Source organism: Bactrocera neohumeralis, chromosome 4, assembly GCF_024586455.1.
Source record: "Bactrocera neohumeralis isolate Rockhampton chromosome 4, APGP_CSIRO_Bneo_wtdbg2-racon-allhic-juicebox.fasta_v2, whole genome shotgun sequence".
NCBI classification, from domain to species: Eukaryota; Metazoa; Arthropoda; class Insecta; order Diptera; family Tephritidae; genus Bactrocera; species Bactrocera neohumeralis.
The window spans coordinates 11938527-11965400 of NC_065921.1; the positions used below are offsets into that span (position 1 = coordinate 11938527).

Sequence of the window (26874 nt, forward strand, 5' to 3'; positions counted from 1 at the left end):
GTAAGAGAAATTTAAAGTCAAATCAACACAACAATAATGATAATAATAATCAGTGAATCGCCGCGACCTATCTTGGTTCTATCTTATGGATTTTTAAGAGCTTGATAACTTTTTTTTTCAAAAAAACGCATAAACTTTGCAAAATCTCATCGGTTCTTTATTTGAAACGTTAGATTGGTATTTACTTTTTAGATAATTTCATTTAAATGTTGACCGCGGCTGCGTCTTGGGTGGTCCATTAGAGCATTTCGGCCGGAATAGCCCGAATTTTTTGTTTTCGATTTCTGTAGACTTTAGACTTGACGTAGCCCCACTCAGGCGTTAAATCGCATGATCTTGGTGGCCAACTTACGGGTCCATTTCTTGAGATGAATTGTTCTCCGAAGTTTTGTTGGCCATAGAATATTGAGCTGTGTGGCAGTAGCGCCATCTTGTTGAAACCACATGAGTCAACATTTAAATGAAATTATCTTCAAAAAGTAAATGTCATGAACCAATCTAACGTTTCAAATAAAGAACCGATGAGATTTTGCAAATTTTATGCGTTTTTTTTTAAAAAAAGTTATCAAGCTCTTAAAAAATCACCCGATATATAGTAGATTTTTGTTTTCGATCTCAGCTCATTATTAGAGCCCCATTTGTTATATTGTTGGAGAGTTTCGACGTCACGTCACGCCATCAGTAATGAAGGCGTATACATAATAAGTAAATGAAGGGTCCTCATCCATGTAGTCAAGAAATTCTTTGACTATTTCTGCTCAAAGCTGTTTTTGTTAAAGATTTCGCTTTTTGGTACGAGTCCCATTCTAAATGTGTATTTCATGACGTGCATGAATCGTCATTAAAAGAGGTGAATGAATGACTCGCATGAGACAAGTTTTCAAGGCCTACACGATGTTTTATGCCACACAAATATTTATGTACGTGATATGATAGACTCCCCAAAACACTTCAGCAACATTTTCAATGATTCCGTTGCCGTAATTTTATTATAAACACAAATTTTTAAACAATCCCGTTGTTCAACTTGTTTCCTTGATAAAAATCGTCAGTTATACTAATTGACATATGGAGATCATAGGTCATATGAACATTAACATAGCTTGTGCCAAAATAGGAAACAAATATTTATCAATTCGGTTTTCGCACACAATTTATATAGAAAAGCCTGAATGATTAAAAAAATGTTTATCCAATCTATACAACAACCAAATGTCTAGAAGAAGGCACCAAGCAAACAATGAAGTATCTTCTGTCCTGCCTTGGCAAGACTAGATGCAAGTATCTAGGGTTTTCACGATATGAGGTAAGGAGGTCTTGGAGGTACCAGACTAGCCTAACCTAACCTATACAAGGTGCGTTCCGAAGTAAACAGGAATATTTGAATCTAGCCCCCTGATGCTGCCACCTATATGTCGACTGGTGCGTTAGAATCTGCTATCTTTATCGATTATCCTATGAGACATTTCGTCGATTGGAAGTGAAGTTATTGCGTTTTAAGTGTCAGTATGTTTGTGTTATCGGTGCGAAAATGAGTTTCGAACAAAGAGCCAACATTAAATTTTATTTTAAAATTGGTAAAACTTTTACCGAAACGTTTGAATTGATGAAACAAGTTTATGGCGATGCTTGTCTATCCTGTTGCAGAGTGCACGAGTGGTTTCAACGCTTTCAAAGTGATCGGGAAGACATAAATCACGATCAACATGTGAGCCAATCAAAATCCGTAATCACCGGAAATTCCATCGAAACTATGCGTGACTTCATCAAAAATCAGTCGAAATCATCATTGAAATTCATGAAAATGGAATTCAACATCTCCAAAACATCGACCAAAAATTGCTCAGATCGATCAACGCTTGTTACCGATTATTTGGCCAAAAATCACATTTTAACCATTAACCTCTCCCCGTATTCACCTGATATGGCACCGTGCGACTTTTTCCTTTTCGGAAAAATGCATTTTCCCATGAAAGGAAAGCGTTATGCAGACGTAGAGGCCATTCAAAAGACTTGCACCGGCATACTGGCGGCCATACCGGCCAACGAGCTAAAACACTCGTTCGACATGCTTTTGGACGGTGCAAAAAGCTGTATTGAAGCAGAAGAAGACTATTTTGAATAAAATAAATTGATTTTGTCGAAAATACCTTTTTTTCTGTTTTTTTTTTTTAAGTCCTGTTTACTTTGGAACACTGCTTGTATAATTAAAACTAAAAGCTGGTTGTATAAGTCTTCCTACGCAATATTCTAAATCGAGATTTTGTTTTAAATATGAGACACAATTTATGTTCATAGATTTGAATTTTTGAAAGTGATAGCCATAATTTGTTACGCCATTATTACTTTAGTACTACCTTAAGCCACAACAATTTAAATTTTTTTTCGCACGTGTTTCTTGCAGGCATTTTTCGCGTGCGTTATTTTTCTAAAATGCAAAAAATGCTGAATGCTAATTTTCCCTTTTTCGCAGCCACTTCTTATATTTATTATTATTTTTCTTTATTCAACTTTTGCTCCACTTAACTGCCGTCTGGCATGAAAAATGCACATGAATCGTGCATTTAAAAGAGATGTTAATAACACAGGCGAATACATAAGAGCAAATACATTAAAATGCATACACACACACATGCATGTTTGTACAAATGTGTTATGTGTGTATGGGTGGGTAAATCCCATTTAAATGTGTCTAAATTGCGGGTTCCCTCGTTATGCCATCAAATGGAAATAACTTCATTTGCAATTGAGGTCTTTTTCAACAACTCAGACGGCGGCAACGACAAATCCCATTAAGAGGCAAGAAAAAATTTCTCTCTTTGTATGAATTACGTATAAATATTGTTTTTATTTTGCGCTTTTTTTGCGCATACAAAGTTGCAGGAGAGTGTTTGATGTTGTCCGTGTATGTGTGATTTCGCACACGTGGTTGAATACTCATTTAAATCAAATTACAATACATACGCAAACTCATACACACATACACGCACACTTACATAATGCCGCTGCAAGCACATGTGAGCAATCAATGGGTTGGCTGTTACACAGGCAGACAGGCGGCGCATCTTATCAGCGTATCAAAGCGCGTAAATTTCATAATTCCATTGTGGATAACGCACGCTTCATGAGGATTTGCAGCGCGACGGCATATCATTTTGTTAATAATGAGCACAGCGCCCGAGTCTACGCTGCGTATACGTAACATTTTGGGCATTTATGGTACACCAAGGCGTATGAGTGCTCTAATATTGCCGGCTGACCTTGTTGTTGTTGTCATTTGCACAATATTTCGCGTATTCACGTATTTATTAACGGCGCTGTCGTTAAAGCATTTCGCTTTGACGCCTTTAATGGCGTTGTTTTTATTATTGGCGCAAGCGTGTGGTAAAGCGTGTGCTTGTGGTTGCCGTTTTTCTGTCTACATATGTGTGTAACGAGTGCGCTTAGTATGTGTGCATATTTTGTTTATGCAATAAACAGCTACGATTTATTTGCCAGCTAAGCGGATACGATCTGCTTCACGCAACACGTCGTTGGCACAATTTTATAGTAAAATGTGTTCGATGAGTAGAGTCTGCGTTTGTCATGGCTTGGCACTTTTATAGATTTTACGACTAATTGTTAAGCAAATATCTATCCAACCGATATAGGGAGACGCCGGTGGCATTTGCTTTATATAAAAGTAGACTCTGCGAGAACAAAATCAACATAATTCCGATTTTAAAAAGACACATTGAAGAAGTGGTGATAATGGGTTGTTCGTTATATTCCAAGTCTTTTTTTTTATTTTTGCTCTAATAAATGATTCAACTTAAACAAGCTTTTAATTTGAATTTAAACTTTGTTTAAATCATGTTATCTTTCCCATATATATATATATATATATATGCATCATTGAATGTTTTGGTATTTTGCATTCAGATTTTTATATCCAAAGCAAATAAATCTGCAGCTTTGAAAAATTTATATTCTAATAAAAGAAGGTTTTCGCTCTCCAAAAGTGGCCTGTTTGGTTTCAGAAGTATTATTTTAAATTTTTAAAATTTAAATAAAATTTTAAATAAATTAAATTTAATTTAATTTATTAAAATTATACTACAACAAATATACTGAGCATTCACACATTACTATTTGAGGGGTTACATGGGTTTGGGGATTTCGAAAAATCGATTTTTTTTATTGTGTTAATAAGTTCTACCACACCTATACAATATTTTCCTAAATTTTCAAGTTGATCCGAATAATAATTTCGGCGATACAGCCTTGAAAACTTGTGCGCTCGAGGCTAGCTAGGCTAAGTGCGCCGTCTTTAAAGGCGTTTTTCTCGAATCTGTGTTTTTTGAAGTGGAATGGCATGATTTCTTGAAAACAACTAAACCGATCTTTATGAAATTTTACTCAGGCCTTTGAGATACAATTCTTAAAGACTTGGACGAAGGATTTTTTTTCGATTACAACTATTTGGAAAAGAGTCGCGAAATTTTCACTCAAAATTTAAGTTTTTCGTAGCTCTCAGTTAAGGTTTTAACTAAAACATGTGTCACTTGAGATGATTCTGTAAGGAGTTATCCTGCCAACGCCGCACATCATTTTTCTGAGGGGTCACTGGAAATGGCCTCGAAATGGCCGAGTTTAAAATATGTTTTTCCAATAATTTCACAATTTCTTTGTTAATAGTGTATGTTTGTAACAATAAATAATTCTAAAAAAATATTTCATTTTTATATGAGACAAAAATTGTTGAAAAAGGGTCTTTTTACCCAAGGAAACCCATGTAACCCCTTAAGAAAATGCTATGTTGCTCATACAACGTGGTGTACTTGGAGTATATTCGTAATGACTTTTTTTCTTTTCATATGATTTTCGATTTGTGATAGATATGAGTTCTTCAATCCATATTACATTCTTTTTTTCCTTTCGGATATAAGGAGATATTTTGTTGCAAGGCATTAATAGTATGACTTTTGCATACTAATCGACCAGGAAGGCAGTCCACAAGACGTTTGTTGAATTTACATGTATATAGTAGATTCAGCTTGATTACTTTAGCTATAGTTGAAATAATAATCAAAAATAATACATTTATTATATGACTTTGGGTTTGACTATGCATTCAAATGTGAAGCGGGCTCATGTGATAAGATTCTCAATTCCCTTATTGAACGAAGATTCAAACTAAATAACTATAATTCTGTTTTTCTTCTGGAGCGTCGAAAATGAAAAAGTGTTTGTAATGAGGAAGTGTTCGTTTTGTAAAAAGCCAATAAATAGACTAAGTGGTAGACTCTGTAAACATTATTTAGTATGTCGAGAGGGTGATAACGTTGGAATATTACCTATGCAAGTGTTTCGCCTTCATAGGGTTGAGGCAGAATATATACCAGGCCTTGTTCTTATTTAAGACGTTTTGAGCGGTTAGAGTGAACAATAGTAATAATGGTAACTTGAAAGCACAACAAGAATAATAATATCTGAAATACAGATCAGACCTCTTTCGAAGTTCCATTTCGAGCATTGGTTGGTTGATTACCAAGCCCGAATAAGTTACTTTCATATTAATGAGATTTACTGAACGTATTTAAAACCAACGTTTTTTCTCAAATTTACTAAATGCTATCCTTTACTCCAGTAAATATTTTTACATATGTTAATGGTTTTGTTAAACAAAAGAGCAAATGTGTTAGGGTGGAATTGGTGGCAGATTCGATATGTATCAGCTCCTATTAAAACCGATTATTGTCCCAACATAATATACATAAGCGCAAACAAAATCACGAAAGCATAAATTAAGCTTTAATTTATGTCAACGCATGGGCTTAGCTTTTCGTTGTATTTAAGTACATAAGCGTATGGCCGCTTTTATAACGTGCGGATATTTGCCTTCACACGAATTCAGCTGCGTAGTCTATCTGCAACATTATCTCTGCACATTTTATTATCGTTTCCATACCTCTAACCACCAAAATTTTAGCTGGCACCGCTGCGCACTTTGCCTTTGTTTAGTCTCTCTTTTATGCCGAATATGCTATTGTAATGCAAGCAGCTTTTTTGCCTGTAAGTGACATTATCGAAATGACATTAACATGTCTATGTTGTTAGACTCTTGTGAATTATTTGCTTTTAATACATTCAAGCACAATTTAAGTACGCTTTCGCCTGGGAATATCGCATGTGCGCATTCAATTTATACAATGCACATAAGAGCCGCTATATGTATATAATGTATGCCACATTAAGTGCAACTTATTACCGTATCCTAGCGGTCTCATTTAATGTAGCTAAGTAATATGTATATTATACGCGCTAGCGTGAAATGAAATGCTATAAATTCGCAGCAAATGACAGCTGACGCGGAAATGAAATTAGCTCTGTATCGAGCATAACGTACAGAGATAAGGAAAGTATATATATGGTATACTACTATGGGCAAAAAATAGTAAGACTTTTTAATTTAAATTTCTTGCGAAAACTCTTTTTTTTTAGGTTGGACTAGACTGACAGTCACATCTGTGCCCAATGTAACTTTAAATTAAATTGAACTTTAACAACGGTTTCGAGGATTCTAGAAATTATGTACAAAGTCTTACTATATTTTGCTCATTACAGTATGTATGAAAAGTAAGCATTATTTAATTTAGATGAGATAACGAATTTCTTTGTGAAAATATTATCGAGCTGAGTGAAAATGTAGAAATGAGATAGGTAAATAATTTCTTAATATAGTGTTTTCCAATAAGAGTGATATGATTTCTTTAAAAAAAAACGCACACTAATTGATGAATCAAATGTTTTTTTTTTTAATGGGAAGCACAATCGGTACAATTAAGTTCTGAATATAACATCATTTAACTGGCCTACACGATTTCCTTTGCCGAGACGAATGCGATGAACCCAAATTTAAGGTAGTTTTTCGACTAAATCAAGTCGTATGTCATGTATAGTAGGTTCAATATTGATTTCTAAAGCTTGGAGAGAGTTTTGTTTATTGCTAAAGACCAATGACTTCAAATAGCCACACAAGAAGTAGTCTAATGGTGTTTAAACACAACTTCTTGGAGGCCATTCAATGTCAAAATTTCTTGAAATAATCGAAACTCCAAACTTTGCTCGCAATAACTCGGTTGTTGCACGTGCTATGTGGCACGTAGCCGTGTCTTGTTGGAATCGACAAAACGGTTATCATCGATGTATACTGCCCTTTATTGATAATAACGGTGTCATCAGCTTCATTTCGGAATATCGGACCTATGATTCCACCAGACCAATTTAGGTGAATATGATGGCTGCTAATGAATAATTTCTGGGTTTTCTTCGCACTAGAATCGACTGCACCACTCAGATGAAAGCGAGCCTCATCGATGAAGATGATTTTCTTAAAAAAATCGTTTTCAAGTTGTTCCTAAACAAAATCAGTAATTTCACACCGTTTAATGGCCATTCAATGACTTCATTTCATTAGTGAGCGCAATTTTATACAGAAACGAGCCCGAATCTTTTCTCAAAATCTGCCGAGTTGTGGTTTGAGACAGTCCTAATTTTTGTGGACGTCTTGAAACCGACAAATTGTGGTCTTGATGAACTCTTGCTTGAACGAAGGCAATATTTAACTTTGGCTTATTGGCGCTTGAACATTATGTGAAGAAAATATATGTACGTTCGAAAATTTCAACAATTCGACGAATATCGAGCACAGGTGGACGTTTATTACGTCCATAGAAGGGCAAAAGCGTACGAAAAATTGCAATTGGAGAACGATTTTTTTGATAATAAAATTGAATAATTTGTATATATTTCCATCGTGAAATTCTACTTCTTACTGTATACAATACAAAAATTACAGATCACGACATTTAAAAAATGGCAGAAACGTTACTTAGAAATTATATAATTCCTTTAGGAAATTTTATAACTATTTGTTGTGCATCACATATATATTTCTTAAGAGTTGAATGGATGTGAAAGTATGTATTTGTATTTCCACTTATGGTTTAATATCTTTCAAATTTCAGCAACCAACACCACTTTTCGCCAACAACCACTTAACTCCAACATCACTTAAAATAAACGGGTTTCTGATATGAAAACATACAAGTATCTACTAAGTCCTTTGTAAGCGAATAATCTCACTTAAAAGCTAGTATTATTATTAATAAGGTTTTTTATACCCTGAACAGGGTATATTAAGTTTGCCACGAAGTTTTTAACACCCAGAAGGAAGCGTCGGAGACCCTATAAAGTATATATATAAATGATCAGTATGTTGAGCTGAGTCGATTTAGCCATGTTCGTCTGTCTGTCTGTCCGTCTGTCCGTCTCTATGTATACGAACTAGTCCCTCAGTTTTTAAGATGTCGTTTTGAAATTTTCCAAACGTCATTTTCTCTCTAAGAATCTGCTCATTTGCCGGAACTGCCGATATAGGACCACTATAGCATATAGCTGTCATACAAAATGAACGATGGGAACCAAATGCTTGTATGGAAAACTTTCACATTTGACAATGTGTCTTCACAAAAGTTGGCACAGGTTATTTTCTAAGATAATAATGTAACATACGAAGAAAATGGTTAGATCGGCTTACTAAAGCATATAGCTTCTATAAAAACTGAACACAGCCGAAGTTAATGTTTTTTCTTGTTTTCGATTTAGAATTTCTTATAGACATGTTAAATAAAGGTGTTGGCATTGACATAAGTAAAAGAGGCTTGAGGTCAATAAAAATTTGCTAAGGTCTTTAATATCCATTCCCATCAGTTAAATGGCATATCTGAAATTGTAAGCTCCTAAGTGTTTAAGCCTAGATCTCACAAAGGTAGTAATATCAAGAGGGAAGTTTTAAGCTGTTTCCACCTCGTATTCTTCCAAACAGCTTCCACAGCTGGCATTCGCTAAAATTGTCAACCTTACAGTGTGAACGCCATTAGGTCATTAACCCAAAAAATTAGGAAGAGGCTAACCTTACTGATGGCAAGGAGCTTACTGGACTTGCTGCGTTTGAACCCGGACCAAAAATTTCTTACGAAAGCACAAGTAAGTATTGATCTATCTTTGCTAGCAACAGTCCTGCAAATCCCATACTTGTCATAGACAACAACCAACTTTTTCTACAAAAAGTAAATGCTCCAAGTTGCAACTTCAACATTTTTAATTGCTTACTATCAGCATGCTCTGACAACACGAAATTTCCAACTAAAATTGCAAAAAAACTATATATTATATACTCACAGAATATCCAGAGGCAATTTCACCGAACAATCACGCAGCAGTGATGTTTGTTGGCGCTGTTGCTGTTGATGCTGTTGTTGTTGTTGTTGATTTGACTGGTGATTTTCCTGATGATATGCTGAATGCGATGCGGACTGATGAGAAAACTGTTGTTGCTGTTGTTGTTGGTATTGGTAATGTTGTTGTGGTTGTTGCTGTGACTGCTCTTGCTGATACTGCAAATGGTAACGTTGTTGTGTACTATGATATTGTTGTTGTGGATGTTGTAACAGATGTTGTTGCTGTTCGCGATATTCATCCGTATCATTATTGTTATTGTTGTTATTTGTCGCGCCACTGCTTGCGCGTCGTTTAGCGGCGGTCATCAGTGGGAGAGAGAGTCGAGATAAACTTTTGGTGGGAGAGGGAAGCAGCAAATTAATGGTATAAGATTAAAGTAAGCAGCGTTGTTCCTGGCCGATATTAAGGGTGAGCGGAGTTGCAGCAAATCAGCCGTGACAGGTGAGAAACTTTTCGTCGCAGTGTGAATTTAATATAAACTTGTGGAAGGTATGGGCTGAAGAAGCAAATAAAATATTTAATTAACTGCACGCGTAATTGCCGTATGGGTGTGGCTCTATTAAAGTTGATAAGCTGGAAATTTTTTTCCTCTTCGAGTACGTGTTAATTTGTAATTCTTGTCTTGGTCTGGAATTCAATTTATTATCAATTTGAGAGTTTTCTCTTCCAACATAGAGCTTTAAGCTTTTTCAGTTTTATAATTATCTCACAATTAATTTAGCTGTCTTGTTTGTAGCTTTTGAGTTTTTTCGTTTCATTAACTGTCTCTTTCACCACAGCGAGTTGTTTGTGGCATAATCACGTAGCTTTTCAGCAAAGCTTTAAATTTTGCGCGTTTTCTTCATGTAATGCTATTTTGTACATCATATTTGTGGATTAACCCACAGCAGCTAGTACGCTCTTGTGCTTATTTATTTATGTATTTATTTTTTTCAAAAAAGTGTTTTTTCCTTCTCTTAAAGCTTTTTGCTTGAGCACTGCTTAGTGGTCCCAAATGCCTCAAATTACAGAGATTTTACTCAAAAATATGTAATAATTTGTAAGCATAGTTTGGTGTAATCTAAAGTGCTTTTATCGACTTCTGAGCTTTCGCAAGCTTTCACGATTTTTGTCACTTGCAGTTACTTACACACTTTGTACCAAAAGTAATTGCATTTTTAGTGTTGATTATATTCAGAAAGCTTTCAATATAGGTTTTCAGGCTATTTGAGCATTCACTAAATTTTTTTAAGCTTTTATTCACTTTTTAGCTGCATTAATTTTAGCTCAAACCTTGTAAATTACTCTCTGAAGCTTTCATATAAATCCAACTGGCTTCGATGTGCTGACTGAATTTGTTTAATTGCTCTCCTTGATTTTCAAGCTTTCATTGAGCTTTTGAAGCTTTCACGTTGTTTCAAACTTTCAGTTACTCAAACTTTTTGTACCAGAAGTAATTGCATATTCAGTGTTGATTATATACAAAAAGCTTTCAATACAGTTTTTAAAGCTTTTTGAGCTTTCCCAAAAGTTTTTAAACTTTCTTGGACCCTTGAACTGCATTAATTTTAGCTTGAAGCTTGTAGATTACGCTCTAAAGCTTTCATATAAATCCATTTGGCTCGATTGACATAATTTTTAATTCCAATAAATATTTTCAAACCCATTGTCAAGTAATTGATTATTTGTCTTGGAAAATCAAACTCTTTGTGCCAAAATTTTTTTTAGCAAAAAGTTCACTGAGCTTTGAATGTTATCAATGCTGCCAATTTTCATAGGTTTTTCTATACTGTGACAGCCAACCACTTGTTGTTATAGAATATTCTATTGTAAGCATTCAAACAATTATTAATACCGCAAACAATTTTCAAACGCTGTTGCTGTTGTTATTGCGGTTATTGTTGCTGCGCGCTGCACCAATTGAATGGCATCACTTTACACCGGAACTTAAGTGGCCGTTTAATTTCCGTCAACTATTTCCGCTTTGCAGCAAATTGCATTAATGACAGCACATTCAGCCACATGCAGACGACACAACAATAGACGATCGACGCTGAGTAGCACAGACACCCACACGCGCTTGCTAACAACGAGAGCACGAGCTCAACAACACACACATGCAGCGCTCATGCAGCACTGTAATCTCACTGACTGACTTCGCTTGTCTAATGAACGGCCAAATAGACACATATGTGTTGTATATGCATGTGTGTGTGTATTTCTCTAAGTATGTGCGCTCGCCTATGGATGCGCTGCGCGCAATGAAGGGCGAGATTTTTGTGCTTTGTCTTTGGCAAGATGTTGTTGTTTGCTTATTGTACAGTAGTTATAATTGTTGCTGTTGTTGTTGTTTTTGTTCCGGCGCTATTCAAACGACTACTTAGTTGCTGCGCCACTTGACGTCAATCGAGTAAGCAATTTTGCTTGCTTACTACCTTAGCGGCTGGGCTTTAGCGCTGTACAAACGCTAATCGCTTTTGTTGTTATGTTAGTCGAAGTTGTTGTTTTTGTTTTTGTTATACAGAGCTGCTTGGCATGTAAAGTCATGGTAGCGGATAATTAGATTTAGCGCGCTTTGCTGTTATGCCTTCGACATGACTCTATACACACTGCAGGCTTGTATGAAGTTGCTGTATTAAGCACACACACACATACACTCAAAAACACCGAGTAGCGGTTATTGACGCGCCATCGAAGCGTCTGTGTGGAAAATCTATGTATATTGTTTTATCGCTCGACTAAAGCATCGTTGCAATTGTTCGCAGCGTCATTGTATAGAGTCATATAACGGTTGTTTTCGTATCCTGTTGTTTCCTTATCACTACTGTTGTTGTAATATTGCTGTTTTAGCGTATATAACTTGTAATAACTCGCAACGTTCCACTAACACTGCCTTCTGCTTTGCTGCCTTGCCGCTTGCATTAGCTTCAGCTGACTGCCGTTGCCACTCTGCTGTTTTGTTGTTATGAAATTCGTTGCTTTGGCGCTTCTCTGGCACTGCTGTTGTCTATATGTCTCCTCTTTGCCGCCGCCTTTGTTAATTATGTTACGGTTTGACGCTTTATTTGCTATATTTCTTAGTCGATTTATTGCCTTGGCTGCCACGGCTGTTGCTGCGCGCGGCTCAAATGCGCTTGCCGTCAACACTTGTTGTCACTTTGTTGTTTTTATTGCTGCCGTCGTCGTTGTTTTTATTGTGCTTTGCTGCTTTTTCATTATTACTCATTTTATTATTATTGCAACATTTCCGTTTGTCGCGCTCAACATTTACTTTATATTGCAATTGTGTTGCATGCAGTCGCCTCTGTCAGCGCCTGCTGCTTGTATTAATTTGCTGCACGTTCGCTCTCCCCCCTTGCGCGGCAAGTTGTTCGTTTCATTTGCATTCAATTAGAATTCCGTTGGTTTTTTTGTCTGACGTTCAAGTGCCTTTGTTTGCTTTGTTATCGTTGTGATAGTTGGTTTTGTTGTTGTTGCTATTACTTCATTGCTGTTGTTGTGCATTATTATGCGCTGCAGCAAAGGCATAACTTTTTATTCGCTCGCACAAACAAACAAATGTGCATTTGCCGTTATGTTTTCTATGTGTGCGTTTGCCTTAACATAAAAGGTTGTTGTCGTCGTTGTTGCTAGCGCTGCAATTGTTTGCAATTATTGGTGTTGTTTTTTGTACTTTGTCGAGCAGGCAAAAAATATTAATAATATTTTCAGTTGAAGTTCCTCATCAAAGTGATGGCAGGAGCATTTAATTTAATTATTTCTTTTTTCGCCTTTAAATTAACTTTGTTGTTATGTTTGCTGGTTCCTTTTGAAGTTAAAGGTTTTTTTTTTTGGTTTTTTTGATAATAAAAATATTAAAACTTCTGCTTTTTTACCCTCCTGTTTTCCTTTTACAACAATTTTTTTGTTGTTGCAATTTTTTGATTCGATTCTATTAACCTATTTTCCGCTTATTGTGGCACTGTTGATATGTTTGGTTGCATTTGTTTTTGTTTTTGGTTTTTTTACTACATTAGTTTGGTTTGTATTGTTTTTATTTCGTAAAATCAATAAATTTCGTTTGCGTTAAAGTTGCTATCGTTGGAATTCAGCTTAACTGCAATTAAAAAGAATTAAAATATAAATTACTTTAGTGGAAAATATTTATTTTTGTTAAAATTGTAATAATACCGCAGTGAGTGTTAATAAAAAAAGCCACATATTAGAAGAAAAACATAATTTCTTTCACATAATGAAATAAATTTTTATAATTTTTTTAAGCAAATGCAGAACGAGCAAATATTAGCACTGCTTGTGTGACAGCCCAAGAAAGGCGGTTTTTAAGAATTAAATAAAAAACTGCTTTATCTAATGTTTTATTTTAAGTAAGAGCCGGTCAGTGGATACTGTCCTGCGTACTATCATGGCATGGCTTGAGGAAGCCATTAGAGTTAAAGAGGTAAAAATAAGCTGCTGAGACCTTCCTTCATATCGAGGAGACTGCCAGAAGCAGTCGCAACTGCTCTGGTCAATCTTGGGGTTGAATCAAATCTCAAACACTTTATTTTCAATCTTCTGTGTGACAGAGTGATTGAAACGAAATGCGGTAATGCTCAACGAAACGCGTGTAGGGTGGGGGGAGGAAAGCAAATCTTTCATGACCGTCGCATTCAACCACAACGGCTTTCTCTTAACGTTGACCCACTATCTTCACCAAAAACCATCAGCTTCAGAAATGGATCGAGTTTGTTGCGATTCAACACCAATTTGTAGATGAAAACTCGGTCAGACGCGTTAGGTCCCCAAACAATGATTTTTTCTAATGCTTAGTTTCTCGACAATCAAAAGGTTCTTACACTTTATTGGAGTCCACCACTTTAAATACATAATTTATAGAAATAAATTGGAGTATACTCATTCATTTGACTACAAACACCTAAACCCGATTAATCTGGAAAAAGAAAGCGAAGAAAAGTACGCTGTTGTTGTACGCTTATCCAGGTATAAGATATTGAATTGAAGGAAAGTTTTTATCTCATGAACAAAAAAATCTAACTCCTGGACTTGAGTGCTTATGGCATATATAGAATAGTTCGCCCGCTAAGATTTTTTTGAGTGGTCTTGTGAACACTTGCTGAAATATACTAGCTTCGAAATATAAAGAATTTATAAGAAACGAAGTATTGTGATAAGAAATTCAAGTATATGTAATATGACAGTCGACAGCGTCCAAAAATATGTGTGCTATAAAAAACTCTCATTTATGACAATAGCCTCTTTTTGACAGATCACGCTTAAGTCGTGTCAAGCTGACATGTTATTTTTGTTCAGTAGTGTTTGACATTTCATCATGGAAAGACTTACGCCTGAACAGCGTTTACAAATCGTTCAACTTTATTTACGTTCTGTAAAGAATGTGTTTCACGCCATTCACTAACTTATGGTCAACGTAATCGGCATACTGAGCGTATTTTTTTCAACACAATCACCCATCTTGAGATCCAGCATTTATTCTTGGATAATATTCAACCGCAGTGAAGAAAATAAAGCAGCCGTAGTTGAGAGTGTACACGAATACCGTGGAGAGTCGATTCGGCGCCGTTCGCAGTACCACGGACTAACGTATGAAACGACTTGGCGCATTTTACGTCGAGATCTTAAGTTGAAAGTGTACAAAAAACAGTTTGAACAAAAACTGAAGCCGCTCGACCTACCCAAGCGACATCGCTTCGCTTTATGGGCTCTTGAAAAGTTTCAAAAACATTCGACGTTTACGAGCCAAATTTTGTTCAGCGACGAAGCCCACTGGATCAATGGGTATGTAAACAAGCAAAATTGCCTCATTTGGGACGAAGAACAACATGCAGAGTTTCAAGAGCTGCTTTTTCATCCAGAAAAAATAACGGTTTGGTGCGGTTCATGAGCTGGTGGAATCATCAGTTCATATTTTTTCAAAAATGATGCCGGTAAGAAAGTAACCGGCAATGGCGACAGTTAACGCGCCATGATAACCGATCATTTGGTTTCAATAAGATGGTACCACTTCCCACACATCGCATCCATCAATGGATTTATTGAAAGAACACTTCGGTAAGCAGATAATTTCACGTTTAGGGCCTGTCGACTGGCCACCAAGATCGTGTGATATCACACCGTTAGACTTTTTCCTGTGGGGATATGTAAAGTCTAAAGCCTATGTGGACAATGCCGCTTCAAATCAGTGCTTGGGGCAAAACATAACGCGTGTCATTCGCCAGTTACTAGTTGAATTGCTCAAACGAGTCATCGAAAATTGGATTCAACGGATGAACCAATTTGAAGTTTCATGGTTTTTTTATTTCAAAAAGTAAATAACCTCGAAACGGGTTACATTCCTAATTATTAAGACTTTCCAAGTTCACAATTGTAACGCATTGACCCGAAAAATATATAAGGCATTAGGAGCATTGACTAAGAAATAAACTTCTACGAAATGTTTAAATCTTCGACTTTAAGGGACAATAAATTCAACTCTACATATTATTCCCTCTATTGGGTACCGCATTTCAGCTGCAGAGGAAGGAGATAAGCAGCGCAATAAAATGAAGGGTCGCAGGTAATTTCATAAAGGAACGTGCAAAAATATCGAATAAACTTCTTACTGCTAATGCCATTTTGAACCGGTAATGCCCACAAACACAAATACTATTACAAATACAAGTACAACTACAGTTAAAAGTACGATTGCAACTGCAACTGCAAATTTCCTGCAATGCAACATATTGACTGAGTCCAAATTGCATTTACACCAAACTGGCATTGCAGCTTGTTTGTCTCACTTTCCTTATTGCTTGTTTCGCATCTCGTATCTCCCTTCGTCATCGCCCCAGCCGCACCAATGGCCACACAAATGCAACACTCATCGTGTGCTGAATTCAAGCTCGTTTCTCGTTGCAGCAACGGACCAGGCGGAAGGTGAAAGCAAAACCAAAGCCAAAACCAAAAGCAAGAAAAAAACTAGAAAAAGTGAAGCGAAGGCGTTGCAGACAATGCATTTCCGGCATGCCTGTGGCATAGCTGTTGGCAAAAGTGGCAGCAGACACACACTTGCCACACATTTGTCTGTATGAGTGTCTGTGTCCTGTATATGGGGGTGATACAAATCCTTATATAGTGGCATTTTTAAGCTCAATAAGGATGTCTTTTGAGTCGTTGCAGGCAGGCAATGTACTCGCATTGCGACATGACCACTTGTGGCATCCATTCATTGGCTGTTGCCGTCTTTTTCAATTCGCTTGCTGATTGTACTCGTAGTAGCTTTGTATCACAATTGAAAATTTATTTTTGATCTTTGCCGCACATTTTACTTTTTGTTATCCTTGCAGACATAATGCTTTGTAGGCATATCGATTGGAATGTTGATACACTCTTCAAAGAATTGTTATTGCTATGCGTTTGTGTCGGTTTATGTGAGCGCTGTAGTTCTGGAAGACCAATATCGATTTGTATTTGAAAGTGATTTTATGTCACTTCAAAATATAGTATATGTTTGTACTTTTGATTTTTTTACACTGTAACAAGATTATTTAGATGGATTATTTCATAGAAAAAAAATCTTTATTTTTGTTTTCCATAAAGTAATGTAATTGACTTTAAATTTTAAGATTTGAAAAAAAAAAAAAAATAAACTTTTACAACATACTTAATCCCACGAAATGGGATGAGTTACGTATTCTCTTATCTTTTTTAAATAAAATTTGCAAAAACGGTTTTCATCATAGTATTCATTGTGACAAAAAGCACTAGAAAATAGTAATTAAATACCCGGGTAATTGATATTCTCAAAAAAGTATTTTGATAAGTTGGTAGAATTGTCCTTAACTACTAGACCAAATATGAACGCGATCTGTCTACCAGATTGTTTACAGCAGCTGCATAAGTCGGTACACCTAAATAGTGCGCTGCGATTTTTACAATGGACAAAAATATAGAACAAGGAATTTGCCTCAAATTTTGTATTTAAACCGAATTTCATGTGCGGAATCATTGCGAATGTTGGAAAAGACTTCCAGTGATTAAGTTTTTTCAGAACCACTAGCCTATGAGTGCACGCAAGTCTTGGAGAGATGGCAAGAGAGCTCGAGATCTTTCGCGAATCCTTTCAAATGATTTTGATGGATACTTTGGATAAGAAGTGCGTTTTTGCTCAAATTGTCTCGATTAATTTGAATTATTTTAAAAAAGAATACCGTAAACAGGTCTCTTTGGACATACTTGATCGTTCGAATTTCGAACATTCATGGAGAGCATGCCGATGAGATATGGGTTTTTGAGCTTGGTCAAAGAGAGAAAAAAGAGAAAATATCTTTTAGTATAGATAAGGGTATTCAAAAAAAGCTAAATTTATATAAAGAAATCAAATAACAAAAAAAATATATCATATCGCACCTGGAGGCCATACCTTTAAAAAAAGTAAATACATTAGTATTTGAAGACCCCCAGCCATCCATAAAACTAAATTTTGACTTTGAATCTTCCAGCTTAAGTCTACAAAATCGGTATTTTTGGCAGCTAACATTGCGCGTGCACTTAAGTAATCAACGTTACGATATTTTGGCCAATGTCCGTACATTCGTGATGAGTTCATCTTTCGTGAATTGATAAACGGCAGATGGAATTGATATCAAACCACCGGAAGTATCAACCAGAATGAACCCATTTCCAATTCTTAGAGAATACGATGTAAAATGTCTTCGGCAATGTCATTTCTCTTGGTATCCCATAATTGACGCGAGTTTGAAGGTTGATATGTCGAAATGATTATCGCGAAAAGCGTGCGTTCTTCATTTGCATTCGAAGAGCTATTGCATCGTCCATCGTTTGATTCCAGTGATTATCATGTTCCAGCAATTGTAATTACTGGCTTACTTCTCAAAAAGTTGCACACACCTTACCATTCATATTACGCAATGACTCAAATGAAGTTGAGCCGCGTACATTAATCAATAGCAACCGAAGGTAGAAGCAATCGTCGTTTTTCGGATAGATTGTGTAAATTCGTCCTAATGCATTAGTTGTGAACACAACTGGATGTCCATCTACTGGTTGACCTTGCTTTCTGCGTAACTATTTTTCGACGATGCATTCCATGTATAATATCAAGGTATTTCCGAATAGAGCAATGTTCTCGCAAACGGATCACTGACGAAAGTTGAGAAAAAACTTGTCAGTGTTAAGGTGTTTCCACTGGCTCTACTGTATTCTCTGGGTTGAAATACACTCTTTGGCCATTCTCCAAATTAACTGCGATACGCACAACAGTCGGAAAACGTTCATGAATTGAAAAAATAAATATCCTACAAAGCGCTTCATTGCAGTTCACATATCGACCGTATCGTTCAAGACCAATAACCGCCATGTTGCTTCCTTTCGTGACGTACTTACAAACGTATTTTTATCGGTTTTATCAAACTGCAATACTCAACAATGATATGAGTTTTGAATGTGAATTAGACAACAGTGGCGATCCATGTGTTGTTAACTTCGATACTCACTCTTCTAAATTGAATGCTGAATGTTCTGCCATTGTTATCAGGTAAGCGACGCCGATAAAGTGGATTTCTATCATTTCCAGTTTGTGTTTCCGAAAGAAAAGCACGTGGATAGTGTTTCGTGCATTTATTGTCAGACGTACAAACCGAAAAGGGATTGTAGTGTTTGCAAGGTCCATGAACCATATTGTTTTGCACCACTTCGTATAATACTGGATCTTTCTCTGGATCAGGAATTTCCGCAGAAATGATTTCATCAATTTGATCTGGTGTAACCACCATCAACCATCCAAAGAAGAATGTGTGCGTGCGGCAAACCTCTCTTTTGCCACTCAACAGAGTACATCTAGCATCTAACAGCACCGCATATACGTTGCTTCAAGATAAAGTCCATCAAACATCGTTACTTTTGTTTGAAAAGTCGTGCTGTGACAGCGTGACGATCGCTTGTTGATTGATCGCGATCCATAATTCCGTACGTATGTCATCGCATCCTGGGAGTACTCGGTCATGTGCCTTGGGCTGCCAATGGATACTGATGCCAAAAAGAACGCCGACCGATATTAGCGCGACCTTTTCGTGGCATCGTAACAAATTTCAATCTGTAATTGATCACTTTGTGTGAAACACACCTAACGTTTTCATTGAATAATTTTCAATAATTTCTTTTTCAATAACCGGATTAAAGAAAGCAAATGTCAAATTTGAACGATTCAAATAATTGAAAAACAAAACAAAAAAAATTGAAAAAAAAAATTTGTATTAAAAAAAAGTTATTTTTTGGAATTGTCCGTTACTAACAAACAAACATTCATTCGTTTATATGGGGAAAAAGAAAAGAGCTGTTTTAGGGGTTTTTCGGCAATTGTTCGAATTTTTCTCGCCGTAAAAACTTTGAACCTCAATGAACACTTAAAAAAAGAATTGACCAAATTGGTCCAAGCGTTGTTGAGTTATGCGCTTAGCAACACATTTTGCGATTCATTTTTATACATAAGATTATATTTAACATGAAAATCGATTAATTTCTACACACAAAGTTCAAAACAAGGAATGACATGTTGTAGTCATAAAATTTGAAATGAATAAGCCGCAAACAGCGCAGACAAATTATGAAACTTTTCATGTTATGACGTGCACATACATTTACATACACAACGTAATGTAAAATATACCTAAATAATTAACATTACTCATGCTCACACCAACCCCTTTATTAGCAAAGTTTTCAAATCAAAAACTAAACGCATTCCCGTCGAGCGAAGGCTAACAAAGAGTAGAATTTACAGTTATCCACCTACGCAGGATCTACTTGTTTGCAGTTGTTGGTGTACACTGTAAACGGTACTTTAAACAAGAGTAGTTGTCAAGCAGACAGTCACACAGACAATAATTGCGTTTGATAGCATGACACGTAACGTAATCACTTAAGTGCACGCAACTACGTTGGCAGCAGCACACTATAAGCGCTCTCACTCACACACACACACAAGCGTTTAACCGCGCTATCATTTCAAACATTCACTCAGTTAGGCTTTACACAGCTTGAGTTGAATATGATGATGACGGTGAAGGCAAGTATTGCCGCGTTGCGTATACGCCGCGTACGACCTTCATGCAGACGCGACATAACAATAGCACCAACATATAATAGTTGGTTTGGCAAATAAATCGGCGCGATAGGCACAAACCATGTTTATCATGCACACACACACACCAACACACACTCAGCATACGTGTCTGTCTGCGCATGTTTCGAACTCATCAATAGCAACACAACTAGAAACTCAGCGTGGCTCTTTGTTTGTCACGCTTTGCGGCGCAACGCCCATTTATCTGTCTCGCTGTTTTTTGCTGTCTACCAAGCTGTGCGCTTGTATGTGTGTGAGTGTTTAATTATTTACGTCTGTTCTGCGCCCTTCGTTGCCGTCAAACATTATTGATGTTCTGTGCGCCTAAGTGTATGCTGCTACTTTTTGCAAACAATGAGTGCGTTCGTCAATTAACAAAAGCGCTTTACCTAAGTGGCGGGTAAGAGAATCAGTTCAGGGCTTTGTTGGAAACAGTCATTCTAGCCGTACTAAGAACAATACGGTCCCAAAAGTGGAGATAAATAAATCAAAGCGCTCGCAAAGGCTTGACGTTACTATAAGGCCAAATATTGTTACCGAAAGTCCTTGAATTCCAATCAATGCAAACAATGAGTTGCATGCATTTTCATGTTTACAGCTACATACATATGTTAAAAAAATTTTATAGCATATTTATGACTGCATGTCTGCTCTTTATTAGCAGCTAGCCATAAATTATGCGCTCTTTAATAATTTTATTGGCCTAAAGACAATATAAAATCATAAAATTACGAGCATTGCATGCGCATTATAAGCCTCACAGGCAAACTGGATTGCGATGCTATCAGGTTTTTTGCCAGTCAATAACTAGTGCGGCAATAAATTTTATAAATGTTTTAGATTCTCTTTGTATACTTGAATATTGGTAGCAATGGCAAAACTCACAGCAACCGTGAATTTAACGAGCACAAACAAAAACGAAATCAATAATTTTTAAACCTTGATCCAGCTGTATCAAATTTGCCACGAGGCTTGTAACAGCTAGAAGACAATGTCGGATATGCTTAGTTTTGCAATAAGTTCTGTTACAAATTCAGGTCCTCATAAAATTACATTATGTTACGCAGAGTTAATTTTATATAATAATGCATATTTTAGGTGAGCGATGCACGAAATTTTATTGGAAATGGTCACCGTTTGCTTTCACACAAACCCTTAAGGGATACAGATATTCGACACGTCATATACTCCAACACTGACCCAAACTGTATACCAAGTCTGGATTTTCAGACGACCAATCAGCTGTAGCTATGAAACCAAGAGTATTGCTTTTAAAACAGTTCCGGGCGGATTTTACCTGCTGTGCTAGAACAGAATCTTGCTTGGAAATACAATCAAACGAAGAAAATATTACTAAAGTACTTTCTGAAATATCCTACTGTTACAGTTTTGCACTATTTTTAACCCCATTTGTGGGGTGAAGAGATGCAACACCTTAAAGAGGAAATTCCCCTTCAAACCTTTATGACAGCTAGATCGTGGCCACCTTAAACCGTTGGATTAGCATTTTTTCGTCTTTGGAATGTTTGCGTACTATTTGCAGTTTTCCTTAATAAAAACTTCCTCAACAGTGCGCATTTTTTAAATTTCATATGACGGATATATCCTTGTCTTAAGTTTGTGTTTTCTATTGAATTTGCATTGCAAATTTTTTTAAAAAAATTTATGGAAAGGCTAAGTAAATGATCGGCGAGGTTGCTTCCAACTGTCTATCCGACTGAGTATACTTGACCTAGTCCTCAGTTTTTAATATATTGTTCAAATCGAACCGCTAAAGGATATAGCTGCTATTCAAAAAATCTGGATAAAAGATAATTTTCTCTCAATAACTAACCTTAATTCTAATAGTTGAAAACAAGCCACCACACTGTCTGAATTTGGTATCACTGCACCAACACCAACACATTCGATATAATCGTTGGTTTTAGACAGGGCGACTGCCTATCGTGTGACTTCTTTAATCTACTGCTGGAGAAAATATTTCGAGCTACACAGCTGAATAGAGAAGATTTCATGGCCATCACAACCGTGCCGTTACTTCTACTTTCTCCAGGAAGAAGTGATGCAAATGGGTCCTGTAGTGAACGAGTGTAAGACGAAATATATCCTGTCATCAAACAAACGGTCGTTGTACTCGCGACTTGGCTCTCACGACACTGTTGACAGTCATAACTGCCGCAGATAATTTCTTCTATCCTGGAACCAGCGTTAACGCCAACAACAACGTCAGCCTCGAAATCTAACACCGAATAACCCTAGCCAACAGATGCTACTTCAAACTGCGTAGGCAACTGTTAAGTAAATACCTCTCTTAACGAACAAAGACCATACTTATAAATCACTCATCATCCCTGTCCTGTGGTGTTACAAGTTTTCAAGAAAAAGGTTTGCGGAGGATTTGTGGTGCTACCGCAGTAGAAGAAACGATATGTTGTGCGACAAATCTTAACCCCAATACATTGATAAATCGCCTGATGTCTAACATAAATAAGCTGAGATGATTGATTTCGACTCCAGCTAGATAGCCTTAAGAGTGGTATGATACAATTATATCAAGATTGTCTTCTTTCAAACTGCTTCAACAAATTACATGTTGTAATAGTTTTAGCCTAACCGTGTAAAGTGGACGTTGACAAGAAATGAGTATATTACAAATAGTTTAATATAGTTCTGCTTAAACTACTTCGAATGCGCTCATAGATCTGCCACTGCCTTCAAATCAGCAAAGTGGGCAAATATAATTAAGGCTCTGTATGACATATGTATATCAAATATATCAAATCTTATGAGTTATTTTAAAAACAGGTGACTATTACTCGATACTGACGAAGGTGCCAATAGCTACTCTATTTCGAGTGCAGTATCGCTAGGCTCGGTTCTAGGCCCTCTTCTATGGAACTTAATGTATGATGGGTTGCTAAGGAGAATTGCTTACGCAGACAATCTTATTGTGCTTAGCAGTGACTAAACATCTAGATGACCTCCAGAGCAAATGTAATGAGTGCATAAACGGTCTGCGCCAATGGTTCTCCTCAAAGAGTTTAGAACTGGCTGACAAAAAGACAGAAGTCTTGCTCATAAGTACTATAAAAGTGGAGGAAGGTATTACTCTAACCATAGGTGAGTATGAGATTCATTCACATCCACAACTAAAGTACCTAGGAGTAATAATATACTCAAGGTCCAAATTTAAGGATCACTTAGAATACACTGCAGGTAAAGCGAATAAAATCCTAAACGCCTTATCAAAAATGATAGAAAATAAAGACTGCGTGCGTTCTAGACGTCGATTTTTACTCAAAGAGGTAATAAGTTCGGTTGTATTGTATGCGGCACCAATACGGATCTAGGCGCTAGGCATTTAAGCATGTGACATGCACAGGTTGTCGGCACTAAAGGTTATCAGTGCTTTCCGAACATTATCAAGCGTTGCTGCTAAATTAGTGCCCAATATGATGCCCCTAAACATCCAGGGTGACGAATGCGAGCGCTTATACAAATTATCAGTGCCGTCTATAGGAGGTAAAAGAGAAGAGAGAGTCAGAAGCTTAACAATATGGCAGCAGCGGTGGCAAACCTCACTCAAAGGACGGTGGACCCACAGACTGATACCGGACATCCATTCGTGTATAGACAGACGACATGGATACCTGTATTTCTACCTAATTCCATATTGAGTGGACATGGGAGCTTTAAAAGCTACCTATACAGATTAGAGAATGACATGAGTCCGAATTTTTGGACGTGTTCAGAGTGCTTTGAAGACTCTAAGTATGTATTTCTTTATTGCCTCGCATTTAAATACAAGGAAAAAATTTAAAACTACACTCAGTTGAAGTTTTACGGTGCCAAATTTGACCACACTGATGTTATGAGTAGGTTAGGTTTAGTGGATTAAAGTTCCGCCCTCTTGCGTTTGATGCTTCCCCCTAATTAAAAAAAAGATCTATCACTGCCTGATGAGAGTCAAATGTTATTAAAAAAATCTATGGATGCAAGAAGGTAAGCAGATCGTTTAACCATCCCCATGACAGCCTCCATGATATTAAAACATTTCACCACTCAATTTTTGTGCTCTCCCAATAATTGAACAAACATTATTGAGCACTAATTTAAATAGTGAAACATAATTTAATTCAAGGATAACAATTGAATATATTTTTAAGCGCTTTTACCACATATTTTTATAACAGTTTTTATGCGCGCGCCCCTTCTTTTGCTTTGCAGTCTGCAATGTTTCCATATCATTTCAATTAACATTGAAAATCAGCAATTTTAACTATCAATCAACCGAAATTTTTTTATGGAAATTAATTATAACTACAATATTAATAATAAAGAGCAAAAAATATACATAAGTACTATAATTAAATACAAGAGTAGGTACTCATGTTTTCATGTGCATCATTAACGGCGTTACCACATCAAAATGATAATTACTCACCACACAAACACACACATTCACACATAAGAACCACATGCAATGCTGTTTTTAGAAATAAATGTAACACTGCATATGGAAAATTCGCATGAAAAATTAATTTTGCAAATTAATAATGCGCGAAATACAATTATGTGTAAAGCAAATATTTGGAAAAGTTGAAATTCTCGAAATATTTAATGGCTTTGCCGCAAAGAGATTTTGAGTTGATACAGAAATATATAATATACTATATATTTAGCATGTGCATACATGTGCATATATATATATATATATATATATATATGTTTATGCGTGTTTCTGTGTGTCTAGTAATTTCATCAGCCGCCATCTTACCACTTTCAGATCGAAGATGTAAACCAGAGTGAGCAAATTGAAATTCAGCTCGAAGAGGAGCCACAAACAGCCCAAGTCGCATCATAAAGTACCATATATACTATACATACTTACAGAAAAACAACAAACGCGCCAACAACAGCTTCGGCAAAACAAACTTTTCGCGCACAGCATGTCAAGAAAGTGTGTAGCCTAGAAAGTGTGTGCGGTTGCCTGCAAGTTATTGTGGTGGAAGCCACGCATGCATGGTGGAACATAAAATATCCATCCTTGTTGTTGTTCTTGTTTTTGCTGGTAAACTTAAATGTATAAACATACATATGTATGTACTCCTACGCATAACACTGCTGTACAAACATTTTAAACAATTTTGGTAGGATATCCTTAGTGTTGTTGCATCCATTCATCCATTTATGCAAGTATGTGTGCGGAAGCCTGTGTTAAGGCAACTATCAAAGATGCCTGCCAGTTTGCCAACAATTTCAATGATTTCTTAATTAAATTAACAAGTTTCTAATTTGCTGCAATGCCACTGGTGTATTGGTGCCGCAAATTTATACATATACTATAGTGTAGAACTTTTCTTCTTCTTGAAAATGTATTTAACGATAAGAAAAAATTTCGATTAAAGCACAGTATATTGTTATCAATCAAAAAACAAAAAAAAATTGAAAATATTGTTTCAGAAACTCTCACTAAATATATTTTTAATGATAATGACATTTGGAAATAGACTCCACTTCTTATGGCAAATATATTTCTGTTACGCCAGCTCATGCCCTACTTTTTATATAAGATTTGATGTTACCTGAAAAACAGAATATTCGAAAATTCTAGTTGAAACAAAAATCTAATGCGTTTCATAAGAAAATTCTTCGTGGACAGAAATAATATCACCTAGCGAAGCCGGTTTCAACAAGTTGCACAGTCCAAATAATAGTAGTGTTTCTAGATTAGCAGAACATTCAAACTTTTTCAGTGTCTCTTTACCGTGAATTGATTTTCACTGTGTCAAATTTAATGACAGTCAAATTCGAAAAAAACTTTTTAATCATTGGGTTCCAGTTTAGTTTAGTTTACACATCACACAAACTTAATTAAAATTCACCTTGTAAAGTATATATAAAGTACTATATACTTTATCAGCTGATGGCAGTTCTTTTCGAGCTTTAAATATGGCAAATTCAAGAACAGACTAGATCACAACAACAGCAAGTGAAAACGTTTCTGTTTACAAAAGAAAAGTTTCTTACAAAGCTTTCTTTTGAGCGGTTAGTTTATATGGCAGCCATAAGCTATAACACTTCGATTTGACGAATTTTTTCGAAGATTATACCATTGTCTTAGAAAATAAGGTTAGATTAGGTAAATAGGCTAATTTTCGTGAGGCCACGAATGATCCTGGATCGACTGCTAAAGACGTTTATCCGTTCTGATGTCCAGGACTCCTAAGTATGGATCAAAAAGACCGTCGTATACCTACAAAGCGTCGGCCACAAATTTACTGAGCCAACTTATATATATTCCAACAAATTCGACGGTTTCGTAGAAAGTGTAGCAACTTAGATTCTTCAACCTTAGTCTGGAGAAAGCTAAACAGTAAAACAGAAAGTGCTTAGATGTTTTTACCTCATCTTCCTCTCTGCAATACACAAATCGTTGCATCCGCAAGTTGCGTCCTGCAAACTCTTTG

General features: G+C 36.3%; 1 protein-coding gene across 1 annotated transcript in view; it reads right to left on the minus strand.

Annotated features, from left to right (window-relative positions):
* The window catches only part of LOC126754955 (uncharacterized), a 209711-nt gene that overhangs the window by 47351 nt on the left and 135486 nt on the right, over window positions 1-26874 (minus strand). Inside the window, exon 4 of the mRNA XM_050467187.1 lies at window positions 9226-13360. Within this exon, the coding sequence (XP_050323144.1) occupies window positions 9226-9590 (365 nt within the window). The 5' untranslated portion in view covers window positions 9591-13360. The remainder of the gene's footprint in view (window positions 1-9225; window positions 13361-26874) is intronic.